Source organism: Chelmon rostratus, chromosome 18 (genome assembly GCF_017976325.1).
Source record: "Chelmon rostratus isolate fCheRos1 chromosome 18, fCheRos1.pri, whole genome shotgun sequence".
Lineage (NCBI taxonomy): Eukaryota > Metazoa > Chordata > Actinopteri > Chaetodontiformes > Chaetodontidae > Chelmon > Chelmon rostratus.
In genome coordinates this window covers 14,263,440-14,278,893 of record NC_055675.1, presented here as the reverse complement: position 1 = coordinate 14,278,893, position 15,454 = coordinate 14,263,440, and the positions used below count along the sequence as shown (strand labels likewise).

At 41.6% G+C, this 15,454-nt stretch overlaps 1 protein-coding gene across 5 annotated transcripts in view; it reads left to right on the top strand.

The window, feature by feature from the left end:
* The window catches only part of utrn (utrophin), a 177,206-nt gene that overhangs the window by 6,228 nt on the left and 155,524 nt on the right, over positions 1–15,454 (top strand). For 3 of the 5 annotated variants that reach the window (XM_041958496.1, XM_041958494.1, XM_041958492.1), the window contains exons 3-5: positions 12,701–12,762; positions 13,727–13,819; positions 15,212–15,289. In XM_041958496.1, coding sequence (XP_041814430.1) covers positions 12,701–12,762; positions 13,727–13,819; positions 15,212–15,289 — 233 coding nt within the window. Of the gene's footprint in view, positions 1–4,564; positions 4,647–5,813; positions 5,952–12,700; positions 12,763–13,726; positions 13,820–15,211; positions 15,290–15,454 lie in introns of those variants that run through there. The other 2 variants (XM_041958493.1, XM_041958495.1) reach the window with 2 other exon arrangements.

Genomic DNA, 15,454 nt, shown 5'->3' with positions numbered 1-15,454 from the left:
AATTGCAAATGTGACAATAACAGCAGCAGACAGATTTGGTGGGTGTCTTGCAGCTCCTTGAGTGTAAACAGCTTTGAAACTGGTTGCCTTTGTAGAATTGAAACCCTTAACCCTCCCAGCATTACCTGTTGAGCTTCACAGAAAGCCGTCTGCCTACACATTATCTCTGGGTGTGACATGCAGTATAATGAAAAAAATACGGTTGTATATCTAATAGGAGAGCAGGAATGTGGTTGTCACCAAACCCAGGGTGTGGAAAGAACATTTCTCTGAAGATGTGTCACCACACCACCTCAGCTGCATGACATGGATCCTTAATTTTTGCCTTGGCCTCTTGCAGTAGGGTGGACCAAGGACTTTGAAATGTTTCAGCTGTGTGTGTGTTTGTGTGTGTGTGTGTGTGTGTGTGTGTGTGTGGAAAGAGATCGGATTACTTATTCAGAAATAATTGGATGAAACATTAAAGTTATCTCTGGAGTGATATTCACCACCTAGCCATGGCAGCGAAAGCCTTTTCTAACTGTCAGTCAGTGAGTGCACTGGTGTGCAGTGTTAAGCTAATGCATAATAATGGGTGCGCATCTGCATGTGTGGGCAGCATAGAACACAAATCAAAACAAAGGAGCTTTCACTGTGGCTGCCCCTTCGTTCTGAGATGTCATGACCTGAATTTGTTTTTGTTTGTTTTTTTTTTCTTATATTCTGTCTCTGGTGCTTGAACTTCACTTTCTTGTACGGCGATGTGGTCAGCGAGAGTTCTCAAAGCGTATTTTGACTTTGAAGATGCAAAGTGTCCTCAGGGAATGCAGCTGAATGTATCTCCTCAGCAATATATAGACACAAGTGTGTGTGCAGTCTCTTTGCTTTTAGTTGATCTGGTGGCCTGGGAAGTGGGAGGACACAAGCTAAATCCTGGCTGGAAATTTGGGAATAGAAGCAGTGGCCAAAACATCTCCCCTGGGTGCGGTTGTCTGTGGGACTCTGCCTCTTTGGTAAATGCGAATGTCAGTGTGTGTGCGTGTCCAGCAGCATACAGACACCACGCCCAGCCAAGATGACATTTAAACTCTTCTAGAAGGTTGGAACTGGCAGAAAATGATCAGTCTTGAATGCAGTTGTTTCACTCATACAAACTGCTCCACTTTCTGTGAATCTCCCTTTCCCAAAGCCAGCCCTTCCAGTGTAAATCCCCCTCTCTGCCCCCTTTTCCGAGCTCATTAGGGCCACAAAGCCACGTTGCCCAATCTACCTTCTGACCCCTCGCATGACAGGACTTACTAAAACAAAAAAACAGGCTGAGGCCCAGAGAAAGTTTAGATTAACCCGTTAAAGCTACAGTGGTATTTCACTACTGAGGAAATAACTTGAAGGGATTTGAATTCCCATTTTTTTTCCTCCTTTTGCTTGTTAACAAGTTTGTGTTACTTGTTCTAGTACTTGTGATGCTAAAATTAAGTGCAGAGTGCAAACATTTTAAAGCATTCTGACACTGTTGAAAGTGGTGTTTTCCACACAATTCTGCAGTTGGAACTTCTCACTATTTTACCCTCAAAGGAGTTAAGAATATTACAGATCCATCACAACCTGTTGTGTTTTTCCAATGTTGCCTAAAGTGGTCGATAGAGATAGACAGGACAGACTGGGACAGAGACATAAACAGACCTGCCAAAGGTCTTAGGTCAGACTTGAACCAAGGACATTGTGGCAACATGTCATGCACCTCTGCAAAGTGACTTTGAGGACGTGGACATGGTAGTCTACTTTTTCCAAGGGAGGAGGCCTGTGGCATTCTGAGAGGCTTTTGCATTTTCCATCTCTTTCTCTTGGATGTTGATCGGACCACTGACTCATCTGCTCTGTATGTGTGTGTGTGTGAGAAGCACAGCAATGATTACCACAGCCACTCCTGAAAGGTACTTTTAAAGAAAAGCCCTAAAACCCATGCAAAAGCAGCCACTTTGATCATATGTTGCATTTCTTGCATTTATGTTGAGATAATTAGACTAATCTTAACAATCGTTAAAGGGGAAAGCTCTTCTAAAAGAAGTGGAAATACAGCCCAATTATTAAAAATGCTCTAATTAAAGAACAAGAAAGCAATCACAGACGTAGGCCTATGTATTTCAAGAAAGGAAAGTGAGAAAAAAATGGAAATTTTCCCATTTTAAACAACTGTACTGCTATTTGAGTCTAGATTTCTTAGGGTAAAAGTTGCACTTCAGTTCACCATGAAGACAATGATGGTGCCCACACACTTTGCTGCACAAAATGATATAAATTTCAGAGTTTACACGGTGCAGCTGAATGCACCACGTAGTCCCTGTGTCTGTGTTAAACTCCGACCGGCAGCACCTTGAAGCAGTGCACCCGTCAGTGTCATGAAATCACGGTAGCAACTCCTAGCACAGTTTTTCATCACATGACTATTTTGGTATAAATATTTACCCACCTGAGTGGTGGTTTACCTTTCAAAATTTACTTGCCAAATAGAAAAACTACCCACATTTGGAGCTTACTGTAAATGAAATAATTTTTCGTATTCATTGTGTTTAAGGCAGTCTTTTGCAACATATTTATCACACATGTTCATATTGCGATGGCGGTGTAATATATGATAGATTTATCATTCAGCGTGTGTACAAAGACAATATATTTAATGTTTTACCTCAACTTCATTGATTTTTGTTAATATATGCTTATTCTGAATTTGATGCCAGCTACATGTTTCAAACGTTGTACACAGAGTCCCACCTTTTTTGGAATCAGGGTTGTACCAGCTTCTCCTCCAACAGTAGCCTCACAATCCTCACAATGGGTGGTTGCAACAAAACATAGATGTTTGAATAAAGGGCGGGACTCTTGTTTCGCTGAAATTAAAGGTGACAAGCAGGACAGGAAGCTGAGAGAAAGAGTCAGCAACAAAAAAGTTAATTCTGTTATTTCATCACAGTGACATTGAAAATCAAAGATTGACCGTACAGTGGGCAGTGGACATTTAATATGTGACTAGATCTTGTGTGGTTTCTTGTGGGAGAGGAGGCTTTGGTGGAATCAGAACCTTGAAGCCTGACCTTATCTATGACTATCTTTTCTAATGTTGTGTGACTTGAGGTTGAGTTATTTGATTTAACCAGCAACAGGAATTGAATTTTCATGAGTAACTGTCAGAAAAATTACTGAAGTTCAAATACCAAACGTACATAAAACAAGCAGCTCTGAATGTCGCGTAAACTCAAGCAACATTTGTGGTCTGACTTCAAAATAAAAGGTGTCGGACAGGGGATTGGATTTGAAGAGCTATCATAAGCAGATCAAGTGTGTATGTGTGAAAGAGACAGGGAGATGTGTATGCCAGTGTGCTGTACATGCACGTGCATGGCTTCATTCAAGCAGCTCGAGGATGGATGTTCTTGGGGTGGTGTGTGAAGACAGAATGAGAGAGGGGGACGCCTGTTTCTGAGTTCATGACTGTAGCAGTCCAGCAGAAAAGTCCCTTTCGGTCTCTTAATTCCTTCTGTCGCTGCCAAGGCCGACCTCGCCCAACCCAATTCATTCCTCTGAGTTGTGACCAGACCAGCTGCTGCAACTCTCTATGGAAGGAAGTGGATTCAATCTTCAATCAGTGTCTGGAAGTCGGTCACGGGTGGACTGGGCCGGCATCTCTCCTCTGCTTCCTCTTTGTGGAGGAAAGGAAAAGAGAAATCAAAACACAGGAAAATGAACTTTCCCTCTCGTTTCCTTACCCCCTTCCCCTCTACTCTCGCTCCCACCTCTCTCTACTTTACCCTCTCTGTGGGAATTGAGTTGTTTGTTCAGTTGCCCCTCATTGACTAAATATGTCAATAAGCAAATGGAATCAGGCCTCTGCCCTGTTCCCTGTTCCACTGCACCGGCTCACAGACCTGCATTAAATGTCAGCTCCGATCGTAAGTCCTGCAGTTATTCTGAGTCACTTTTTGAATTGTCAGAGGTTTCACTTTCATGTAAACAGTAGTGGCTGTCGTAGCCCAGAGTGTCAGCACAATGTTTTAGGGTGTAGGTCACTCTGGGTCATGTTTATCTGTTGTCACTTTCTGCAAAGTGGGAGAATGAAGGCTGTCGTCCCCATCAGTACTTTGTGTTTTTAGAGGAGAATCACCTGTCAGTTACAGCAATGCATATCACACACACACACACACACACACACACACACACACACACACACACACACACACACACACACACACACGCACACATGCACACACTCAAACCTCTGTATCACCTGTCAGTTACCATTTAATTGACAAGCTGAAGCAGTCCCTGTTCTTGTCACTCACTTTTTTTTCACCCTCCTGTCGAGTGTGTGTGTGTGTGTGTGATGTCACATCTGACAACCCGGCCCAGCACCCCAAATAAACAGACCCAGCGTACTCGATAAATGCTCTCACACCTCTACTTCCTCTTTCTCTTTTCTCTCCGTCTCTCTCACTCTCTCACACCCGCCACCACCACCTTGTCTTCCTGTTCCGGATTTGTTTTTGTTTCTTCTCCCTCCTTTTCTCTTATTTTGTTTTTTTTGGTAAAAAACCTTCTTTCCGTCATGAGCAAGTGGATGTTATGGAGGAAGCGCAATTTTTTCAGGAGGAAAAGAAATAGTCCTGATCTAGGTGAGTGCAAGAGCACATCTGCAGTTCGTTATGTGCATCTGTGGAGGAGTTTAACAGCGAATTCAAAAAACATTATTACAGGAAACTTTTCTGTTTATCCACTTAACCTACAAAGTGATCAGCCACTTAAACTGTTTTAGATGTCGAAAAGGCTGTTACACCAAACTGAATATCCCTGTGTTTCATACCCACAGCAGTTAAATCCAAAATTAACATTATTTATAACATATTTTCTCTTTGTAACTCTTCTTGTTGCTTTACGCAAGAACAGCTATGTTGTGTGCGTGTGTGCACGTGCGTGTGCATGCGTGTGTTCTAGATCATGTATTTGTAGTTTCTAATGTTGTGCTGGCCTGTCTCTTAAGCATCTGTGGTTACTTTTTTTGTGGCCCAGCACTGGCATCGGGTTTTGTCTTTGAAATGAAACGTAGAGATGGACAGATTTCTCAGTTTCGTCAGGTAGAAAGAAGATGCAAAAAGGTTTATGAAAGTGAAATAAAGATTAATGTGGAGCCCGGCTTGCATCTGAAGAGCTTTATCTTTTTTGTTGTTAAAATGGATTTTTCTGTGTCATTGAACTGTTCACCATTACTACGCACACCTTTTTGGTAAGCCTATAGTCAGAGAGTGAATCTCTCCACCTTGTTTAGTTAATCTCTCTTGCTTCGATGGACTTGGAATCTCTTTAGTTATATCGTTACCCAGTGTATTATATTACTCACATTCATATTCCTGTGTGCTGTGTGACAGCTACATTGTGAATGAGGCTAAAAGTCTCCTTGTGAGGTTAAGTGTAATGTAGTATATATGGAAGATTGGATCTGAATGAGATTTCAATCAAATGCAGATCAGAAAGGTAATGCCTCTGCTCCACCACGTCGCCTCCCACAGTCCTGTGTTGTGTCTGTATTTGTGCGATGGTCTCTGGCTGATATGCATTCTGTCCTGTTGCACGCAGAGATTGTGCCGAACAGCATTTCTCTGTTTATCAGAGTTCATCCCCCATCCCACGATGCATTATGACTCCCCACCCCTTGGCTTGCCCCGTCCTGTTCTGCTCTGCCCCCAATCTGTTTCCCTTTCGTTGACGGCATCCCTCCTTCCCTCCCCTCTCTCTTTGCTGTGGCATTCTTCTGATCTTTTCCACCCTTGCTGGTCAAGGAGCGACAGAGGCAGAAGAGACAGGAGGAGAGGGAGGCAATTGTCAAATAGTGTCTTGCGCTGATACTCCTGGACTAGCAATTTCAGTTCAGCATTGTGGCGTCTTTTGGTGAAAAATGGCAGAGCATGGGCTCAAACTCAGAGGTAAGAAGTTTTGACAGGTATGTGACACATGGCTTGGTGACAGATGGGTGTGCCACAGGCGGTGCAGTTAGGTGTGGTAGACTCAGACTGCAGACGTTGGTGACATATTTTTAGCACTTTCCTGCAATCTGATCTAGGTGTATGCAAGCTTACTATGAAAGCAAGCTTGCACTTTTTGCAAGTGGATTGTCATTTCATAGTTGTACGTACTTTCTCCTGCTGTTTGGTAAACACACTTGGGTTGCAACAGGGTTTGCCACAGTTTAGATATGCGGTATGTTGTTAAAGGTGCTGATTTAATGGAACACATGCAATCGGGCATTCATGATTTGTTTTCAGCTTTAAATGAGCTCAAATATTTGGATCTGAAACCCTTTTTAAGGAGAGACACACACAAAGATGCAACCAATGTCTATATATCAAAATCAGTAAAATTAGTGTCATCAATGTCTTGCACTAATAGTGCTATATTAGACTTTCAACACATGTGACACTAAAGGGTTACTTGATTGGATTGTGATAAATTGCCCGGGTGGATTTGAAGTCCCTTCTCTTTTCTTATTTCCCAATCATTTTTTATGTTGCAGCCTCTGACTTGGCTTACTGATCACAGTTCATTAGAGCCTTTACTAAATTCCAGTACCCCTCACCTCGCCATTCTTGTTCACCGCTAATTACACCAATGCATGCAAGTACGCACACCGCAGAGGTGTTTTTCAAGCTGCTAAGTGGGGTTATGCTGTAATCTTTCTGGACGTTCAAATTGTTTGGCTTACAAATTCCCAGATCTTGGCGAGGGAAGAGTGTCAACAAGGCTGTGCCGGCTGGGACAAGCATAGACAAGTGACCACTGGAGGGAGGAGGGAGGAATGCAGGGGAAATTATAGGAATTCTATGCATTCCTCTCAACCTATAGAGTCAAAATAAAATGCGTCCGTGTAATCGAACTGCGAATAGGAGTTTTTACATGCACATTTTTGTGCATGTAAAGAAAGTTTATTTGTCAGAAGCCTTTTAAGTTAAGTTAAAGCCTAACAGTGTGATAGTTGCAGGAGTGTGTGTGTGTCCTGTGCAAGGATTAGTGCCCTCCAACAGGCTGTGGGTGGTGCTATGCTGAAAGACAACAGCTGAGCCTCCTTCCTTCTCATCAAGGTGAAGTTCACCCTGAGAAACTTTTTTACGCATGCAGCCTTTTCTGCTTGAGTTGTTTCATAGCCAAGACATGATCTTGTCTTTATTTTACATTGCCAGTGACCCAAGTAAAGTGTGCACTTTGCATCCAATTTCACAAAAAAAGTGAACTTGCAGTTTCGGTACAGTGACTTTGAAAACCCTGACAGCTTTCCCTGTTGGTTTTCTGCCAATTAGACTTTCAGTCACTTCAGTTGATAACTGGGCCTTAAATACATGGCAACTGAGTTAGCTGTGGTTCATTCAGCAGCCACCATGCATTTTAAAGCTTTGTCGAAACAATGGCTCGAGCTATGTATAAGCGAAGTATAACTTGGCTAAAAGTAATTGCGGCTCACTGGGGCGCCTAAACTTTGTAAATATCTCTATTTGTCTAAGCTCTGAGCTCTCATGTTTACTGTGTGATGCTGCCGTGGAAACCCTGATGGTTTGTTTGATTTTCACCTCAGTACCTCCCACCGTTTGCCCCTTCCCCCTGCTGTGTGGTCACAGGCTCTCTCCACCTGTGAGAGGGAGGGATATACTGATAGACGGTCTGTATATTTTATGTGTCTGCTCTGTGTTCGCAGCTGGCGGCTTTGAATTTTTTTTTCTTGCCTGCTTATGTCATGTTTCGAGGGTCATTTGCAGTTCGTTTTTGTCAGTGTTCTCAGTGATGTCAATTCTTGCTTATGTAATGTTGGTCAACACAGGGTCAAGGAAATTGGAGCAGCTGTACAATTCAAAAGATCACAGCCATATTTCAGAAAATAAATTTGTATCTGAATGGGTTTGGTTCTTTGCAGAATTTATTGCCTTGGCTGTTTTTTTGCATTCATGCACCTTTTTGACTGATAATAGGAAACACCACAAGTAGGCTGTGAACATAAGAGAGATTTGTCAGCTTATTAGGAAAGGAACCCCGCACAAACATAAGTTGAAACACAACACTGAAGTCTTCATGCTGTGGTGTGAGTGTGCATGTGTGTACATAACAATATATTGCAAGCATGTGCGTGCTCAGTGAGCCGTGAGAAGACAGCAGTGGGATTACTCTTCCTGATGTAATCATTGCTTCCTGTTTGGCTTTTGAGGAAGAGAAACATTTGTTTCTCAGCATGTTCACTGTACATGACTCTGCACTGCTTGTGCTAATTGTGTATCTGTGCATGTATCCCTCTGCGCACACGAATGCATGTGGCTCAGTTATAGGACATATGTTGAGTGATTATTTGACAGGGGTTGAGCATTTGTTCTGCAAACAAATGTGATTGTGATTATCTTGCTTCACTGTGCTAGTGCAGTTGGCTGATAGGATATCTGTGTCATATGACCGAGTGACCCATAAAGACTGTTTTACCATCAACGTTCTACTCTTCTGTTGCCAGTAGGATCAGGCCAACTTTTTATCTTTTAACATTAGTGGGACCACAAATTTATTGGTGGTTCTAAACAGCCATCTTTTCTGATTAACAGAGAACATTTTTATCTTAATAAATGTTCTGTATACACTAAGGCCGTGATTTCCTCAGTAACTATTGAAATGACTAGGAGGCAGATTAGTTAGCTTCAAAGAAATCCACCACTTGAAATGCAGTACCTCTGTTGATTTGGTGTAAATGTGCACAAAGCCAAGATGACATGTCAAGCAGTGGTTTTAATTAAAAGTTAATCACCCACGAATTGTATCCTGTGAAATCAATGAAATGTAAACAGCAGAAAAATCCTTATAGCAAAGGATCACAAAGAGACTAGGGTGACAAAACTCACTGTGCAGAGCGTCGACTTGTAGGAAAATGTCTAATTCTCTTTTTTCTTTCTTTTTTTGTGCATACCTAACACAAGATGTTGTTGGGTTTGTCTTTGCATGAAAATCCTGAGTGTAGTTTTAATTAATATTGACTCTAATAATGGGTATGTCATGTCACTAATTAGACTAGTTAGACCCAAGCTTACAGGTATTAGACACTAAATGAGTTTTGTTTGTGTCATGCTGGAACCTTTAACCTCATCAGCTTTAACAGTCACGTCAGGTGCCTCGGGTCAGGTCTCACTGAAATGAAGCACATGTACCACTTTCCAGTCACAAAGACCTACATTTAGGACCACAGCTGATTTGACAGTTTGTTTACAACTAACTGTAAGTGTGTGTATTTTTCTCCTTTAATATAAATGTCAGCAGATAAGAGTTATGTATGACATCTGTGGCTGAAATACTTGTGTGGGCAGATGTAAATAATCATGAGCAAATCGACGGAAGTGGTCTCTCTCTCTCTCTCTCTCTCAACTCTCTCTCACTCTCACTCACACACACTCACTCTCACACACACACACACACACACACACACTCCTAAACATTCTTGCTGCTTTGATCTGTCCAGCAGTAAGGCATTCCTGTGCTGTGGTGAGTAGGAGCAGCAGACAGATTGAGGGGAATCAGCGGGTATGAATCGAGTGTATTGTCCTGTCAAGGTGGTCAGGTGGTCAGGTGGAGATCTCAGGAGACCTGAGCCCGCGGGGACCCTCTCCTCTAGGGCCTCAGAGGCCCTACACAGGGTGCCGTTAAGGCTGTAAGGACAGGAGGCCTCCACGTACGGCGTTTTATAAAAGGAAAAATCATATTGTGTTAAGAGCATACCTGTGCTATATGTACCTGTCCTCCTCGTGCTTCTCATGAGTTGTTCTGTAAATGTTCTTGCCAGAATTTTTCTCTCTTCCTCGCTGCCTCTCTGTCTTTTTCCACCTGTAAGATATCCACTGTGATTGATTGCTGTCAGTTATTGGGCCCCCTGTTATGACACCTACCCTTTGTTTCCTGTACCCTCTTCTTCATTCATCACCTCCTTCAGGGGCCACCTCTTTGTCCTCTTTACCTCTTAAGAAAGAATCCTTAAGATACTATTGTTGCTACCTGAGATTTATGTGGAAAAATGGGTCAAAATACTCTCAGGAGGGCCTTTTCAAGCATTGCGGTTCAAAGCACTTTAAAGGCAGTGGCGTAGAGAAGAGGACGCAGTGCAAGTGAAAACCAGTCTAGGCAGCTAGCCTCTCCTGCTTTTGTCCCCACCTCAAAATCTCACCCTTCCAGTTGTCTCTTTCCATACTTGTTGTCTCAGCCGCAGTCATCGTCTCCTCTGGTCTTAATGTAATTTGTGTTTAGATGTCGTAGAAATTGTATTTGCCTATTTCCTACTCTATATTTATGCATGTTTATACATACTTTGACACACACATAATTGGGATACTTGACATGTTTGACAACTAAAAAGCTTTCAAATTTGGTCAGTGAATGAAAGTTATTCCAAAGTATGGGGTTTCAAGATAGAATGGAAAATGTAGAAACTGTTTCTTGTCTTCTTTCCAGTTCTTTTAAGTCAAGTATTTTTTTTTTGTCTAGACCAAAATTACAGATTAGTCCTCAAGAGGCTTTACATTCTGTTTTTCATACTACAAATGCCCAAACTTACTTGGACCCTCCATTTGGATAAGGAAAAACTACCTAAAATCCCCTCTGCGCCACCACCATCTATCTCATCCTCTCACCTCTTCACCTCTCTCACCCCCACCTCTGGCCTCCCCTTGTAGTACATTCTTGTTTTATGCACCTTCTCACCCTTTACACACCCACACACACCCACACACACGCACACAAACACACACACACACACACACACACACACACACACACACACACACACACACACACACACACACACACACACACCCCAAACAAAGACAGCGACTACTGCTGGGGCTGGTGATCATAACCTTTGACCCTATGTTCAGTTCATGGTGCTTTACACAGCAGCAAGTTTAATGATGGTGGCAGTTTAACGCTCATACACACATACACTTTAACCACTCCGTCAACCCTAGATTGTGGGTGTAGACCTCAGTCATTTATGTCTGCTTTAACATGAATGTTTTGTTTTTTTTTCTTTTTGACCCAATCCCTCAGGTATACAATTCTGAGACTGACTGACAACTTAACAAACTGGTTATTTAGAAGGCTACAGTGCAGGGAGGGCAATAAACAACTTAATTGAAGTATTGATATGTCTGAGGTGTAGGTTTAATGATACTATGACTGGTAACATCCACTCCCTCAGGTGTATGTGTGTGCTCCATCCTATTGTTGAAGCTGCTGGTGTGTATTCGGCTGTAGAAGTCTGTACTGCTGCTGAACTTTGTTTAGGAATGTCATTATGTGTCTGCATGCAGTTTAATGATCCACCACTCTCCATCCTGATTGTTGATTTACGTGACTGTGTCTCCTTACATGGAAGATAAATTCTTTCCAAGGCATGACCTGTTTTATTTTACTTGACAGGAATAATCATTATTTTCATAATTAATCTTTTGATGTTGACTACGTTTACATGCACACTAATGTTAGGGTATTCCGAATGACAATATTCAGAATTTTATGTGTCCTATAGATGGCATTTTTAATTTGGATATTCCAAATTAGTTCTTATTCGAATGTAGTGTTTTCTGTTTAAGACATGAGGGGTATACCAATATGATTTGGGTTTTCTGAGAATTCTTTGGACATTTATGCAGCACATTTAGAATATGCGTCCCAATTTGTTTTTTTGTTTTTTTTACCACAGTTTGCGAGATACTGCCTTTTGAATATTCTGTGAATGTAACCATAGTCGCTGCTTTCAGTCAGTTTTTAAGTGTACAGGTGACGACAAATGCCCATCAGCACATCAAAATTAGCTTTCTGCAGCAAATTAATGGAGCAGAGCAAAAAGTATTTAAGTATTTCATGTGTATCAGTCACATCTGCCCAATATCTGATCAACTCAATAAGATCAGTGCTAGAGCGGATGCTGATCTGACGGAGCGGATCGGTGCATTCCCAGACCAAAGTGATGATTTGATATTTTTAAAGATTCTTCAAAGAGATTTAAAGATTTAAAGTCCTAATAATGGAAATATATTATTTTCTTACACATTCTTTGAAATGCAGGCAAAGTAGAAAAAACTCAATTTCTAAGTTAAGTCCTAAGGCTTTGTATCAGCTACTCTTATCCATTACAGGAACTAGCCACATCAAAGCAGCTGACCCTCTGCCTGACACACAATGAGGCCTTATTAGAAAGCAATGTTGGAGAGAATAAAGAAGGAGCAGGGGGGGAGAGAGTCAAGCGGGAAGAGAATGTGAAATATTTGTATCAGAGGAACACTGTATGGATGGGCAAGGGTGGTACACATACAAATTCACTTTTTTTATTAGATTTTTTTGGAAAACATGGTGTGTTGCCTTTGCTTCCGACACACCTTTTGACATTTTGCACACATTATCCAAATACCCCTCTTTCTTACATTTTGTTCCTGTAAATTTCTAATGTTCCAGCCACATTGATCACGGTGCTTTTAAGCTGCACCGCCTCCAGCTGTAATCACCATTTGCCAGTCAGTGTTCGAGGCCAGTTGGCTCCTGAAATAAACCAATGGAACAGACAATGTTCTTTGCTGTGATCATAAGACTGACCGTACCTACTGCCAGTGACCAGTTTTTGATACTCCTGCTCACCCTTCTAACAATCTCTCTTCTTTCTATTCCACAGATGAGCATGACGCAGTACAGAAGAAAACATTCACCAAATGGATAAATGCACAATTCTCCAAGGTAATGTCAAATATTGTAGACCAGTTCAAAATAATATCAAACTTTTACTGCATTAGTTAAAACACACTCGAAAATGCCTGATGTTGATATGAAAGACTGACGCAGTGGAACTGAATGAAGGTTATTTCATGTCTGTGTCTCATGAAAAGCTGTCCCTGGAGTTTTTCTGTTTTGTTCTTTGTTCATCCTCTTCTTGTTCCACGCAGAAGAGGGTGACATACATGCAGCAGGATAGCTTTGCTGCTAGCAGAGGAGTAGATTAAACATTGGAAATGTAAACCTGTCATTGTAGAAATGTTGTTGTACGTACACTGCAGACAACAAGGCCATTTATTGTCTTAATTTGAGAAAACCAAGCACAAAACGTAATTGCAAATGTTCAGAGGCATTATTTCTTTTTAATGCATGCCTTAGTCCATTACTCTACCCAGCAACAATTTCTGTCAGAGCACTAATGGCTTTATGTGTGTGGTCCTATTTTATCTCATTTGTCTCAGAAACACACCATTCACATTGTGTTAAAGATGTTAAGTTGATTTTTCTAGCTGGATTTTCTTTAAATAGTTGCACTCCTCAGACAGGCAAACATAATCTCTGAAGCTCCTAAATGCTCTTAGTTTCACTTGCAATCTTCTCTTTCAAATTGTTGAATGTCTGTGGCTACATAGACCTGCATTGGTTTGTCGAACTTACAATTTCAAACAAATGTCTTGCCTTCTGAAGGGATTCAAGTCCACTTTGACATGTAAAGTGACAATCTGACACAGTCACAGTTACTGTAAATATCCACATTTGATTCAGTTTAATATCTCATATGTGTGTGTTAGTCGCTTGTTGATTGCTTGGTGCAACAACTTCTGGATAATTGTTCCTGGACTGTAGCTACACTCTGAAGTTCTCACCCTTTGTGTAGACTACAAATGTGTAGACTAAACTGTCTAGTTGTGCTGTTTTGTTTAATCAGACGGGGAAGACGCCCATCAAGGATATGTTCTCTGACCTGAAGGATGGGAGGAAGCTGCTGGACCTGCTGGAGGGTCTCACCGGCACTGTCATGGTGAGTTTGTGTATGTGTTTATGTGCATACTACAGCCGAGAAATCAGTAAGAATTTAGTCACCAACCCTAAAAATTCATGAGAAAATTATTCAACTTCATCACTATTGGTAATCTTATCAGTACTATCTTATACCAATACATCCTTCAATAATATCTTCATCAATACACCCTTTCCAAAGTGTTACTTAAATTGGAACTTGAGCTGTGACATAAAGAAACGAGAAAACCGCCGCCCCCCCCAAAACATTTGCTCTGTGAGTACATTTTATCAAGCTGGTCAACACTGATTTCAAACAAGAGCGGTAACACCCACTTGAGTTCTCTGGCAAGGCATGCAGCGAAATTACAGGAGTGTTGTGTTTTCGTAGCTGAGACGTGACTGCTGCATCCACACAAGTGCAAGCACGTGTATGACCTTTGCGTAAACTCAACCGTTAAATCTAATATAAACATTAGAGCCACACAGGGATGCAGACGTTCTCTGGGATCCTGGATCAGAAAGCGCTAAATTATGAGCAGACACATTATATCTCCCTTCCCACCCATTGTAGATGAATACGTGTTTGAACTTTCAGCATCTTGTCATTCTCTGCATGCATGTTATTTTCACCTCCACAAAGTTTTGCTCAACAGACAACAATAAACTCTAAGAAAAGGAGATGATAAACATAGAAATACTCTATTTTAGAAGAAGAATTTTTTTCAGTGTCCATCCCAGTGTCTTCAGTAACCAACCATTTGCTTACGACCAAAGGTTTTATTTTTTGGGGTTTTTCCTTTTTTTATTTCGTGTCATCTCGCTTTCACCCCTTCAGCAACATATCTGCTTTCTAGCACCTGCAGCTGTACGACGTGCTTGCTGTCACTATATCACACACGCACACACGCACACACGCACACACACTCTCTCTCTCTCTCTCTCTCTCTCTCTCTGAGACCAGGATACTAATTCTGTAATTGGGTGCTAATGAGTGGTTGAGGTATGTGAAGACTTAAAAAGGATTTGCAGTTGGCAGCCATTCGTCCTGCCATTCTTTCCATAAGTTGGCCTCTGGACACTGCTGACAGGGTAATGGATGTGTGAATGTATGGTGAGAAAGCATGCTGAGTGATTGCATAGCTTTTCTTGAGGTAGCAGTGCCTCACATTGTACATTTCTCTCCCTGGTTTGACCAATATTAATCTTACTGTCCCTGGTGTGAATGCTTTTGAATGAATATGTCTCCACTCTCTAACCATTGAAACTCTGTTTATCTGCATTACTTTTATGACCTGTCAAAGGGAACAAGACTTCAACCTATTGATTTACATCATATTGAGTTTCCTGCAGACTTATGATTGGCTAGTAAACAGTGAACATGTTGTTTTGTGCTGTGTTTCCTGTTCCTCAGACCAAAGAGAGAGGCTCCACTAGAGTGCACGCTCTCAACAACGTCAACAAAGTACTTCAAGTCCTGCATCAAAGTAATGTGAGTACTTGGTGTTTTTAATGCTGTTGCCCCATCAGCTGCTGTTTTGGTGGATGCTTTTAGCTAAATCGTGTATGCCAGTGGTACGTAGCCAGATGCTATTACAGAATGTGCAGGGTTTCATTTTAGCCACACAGAACAGCATATTACAGCCAGAAAGAGGGA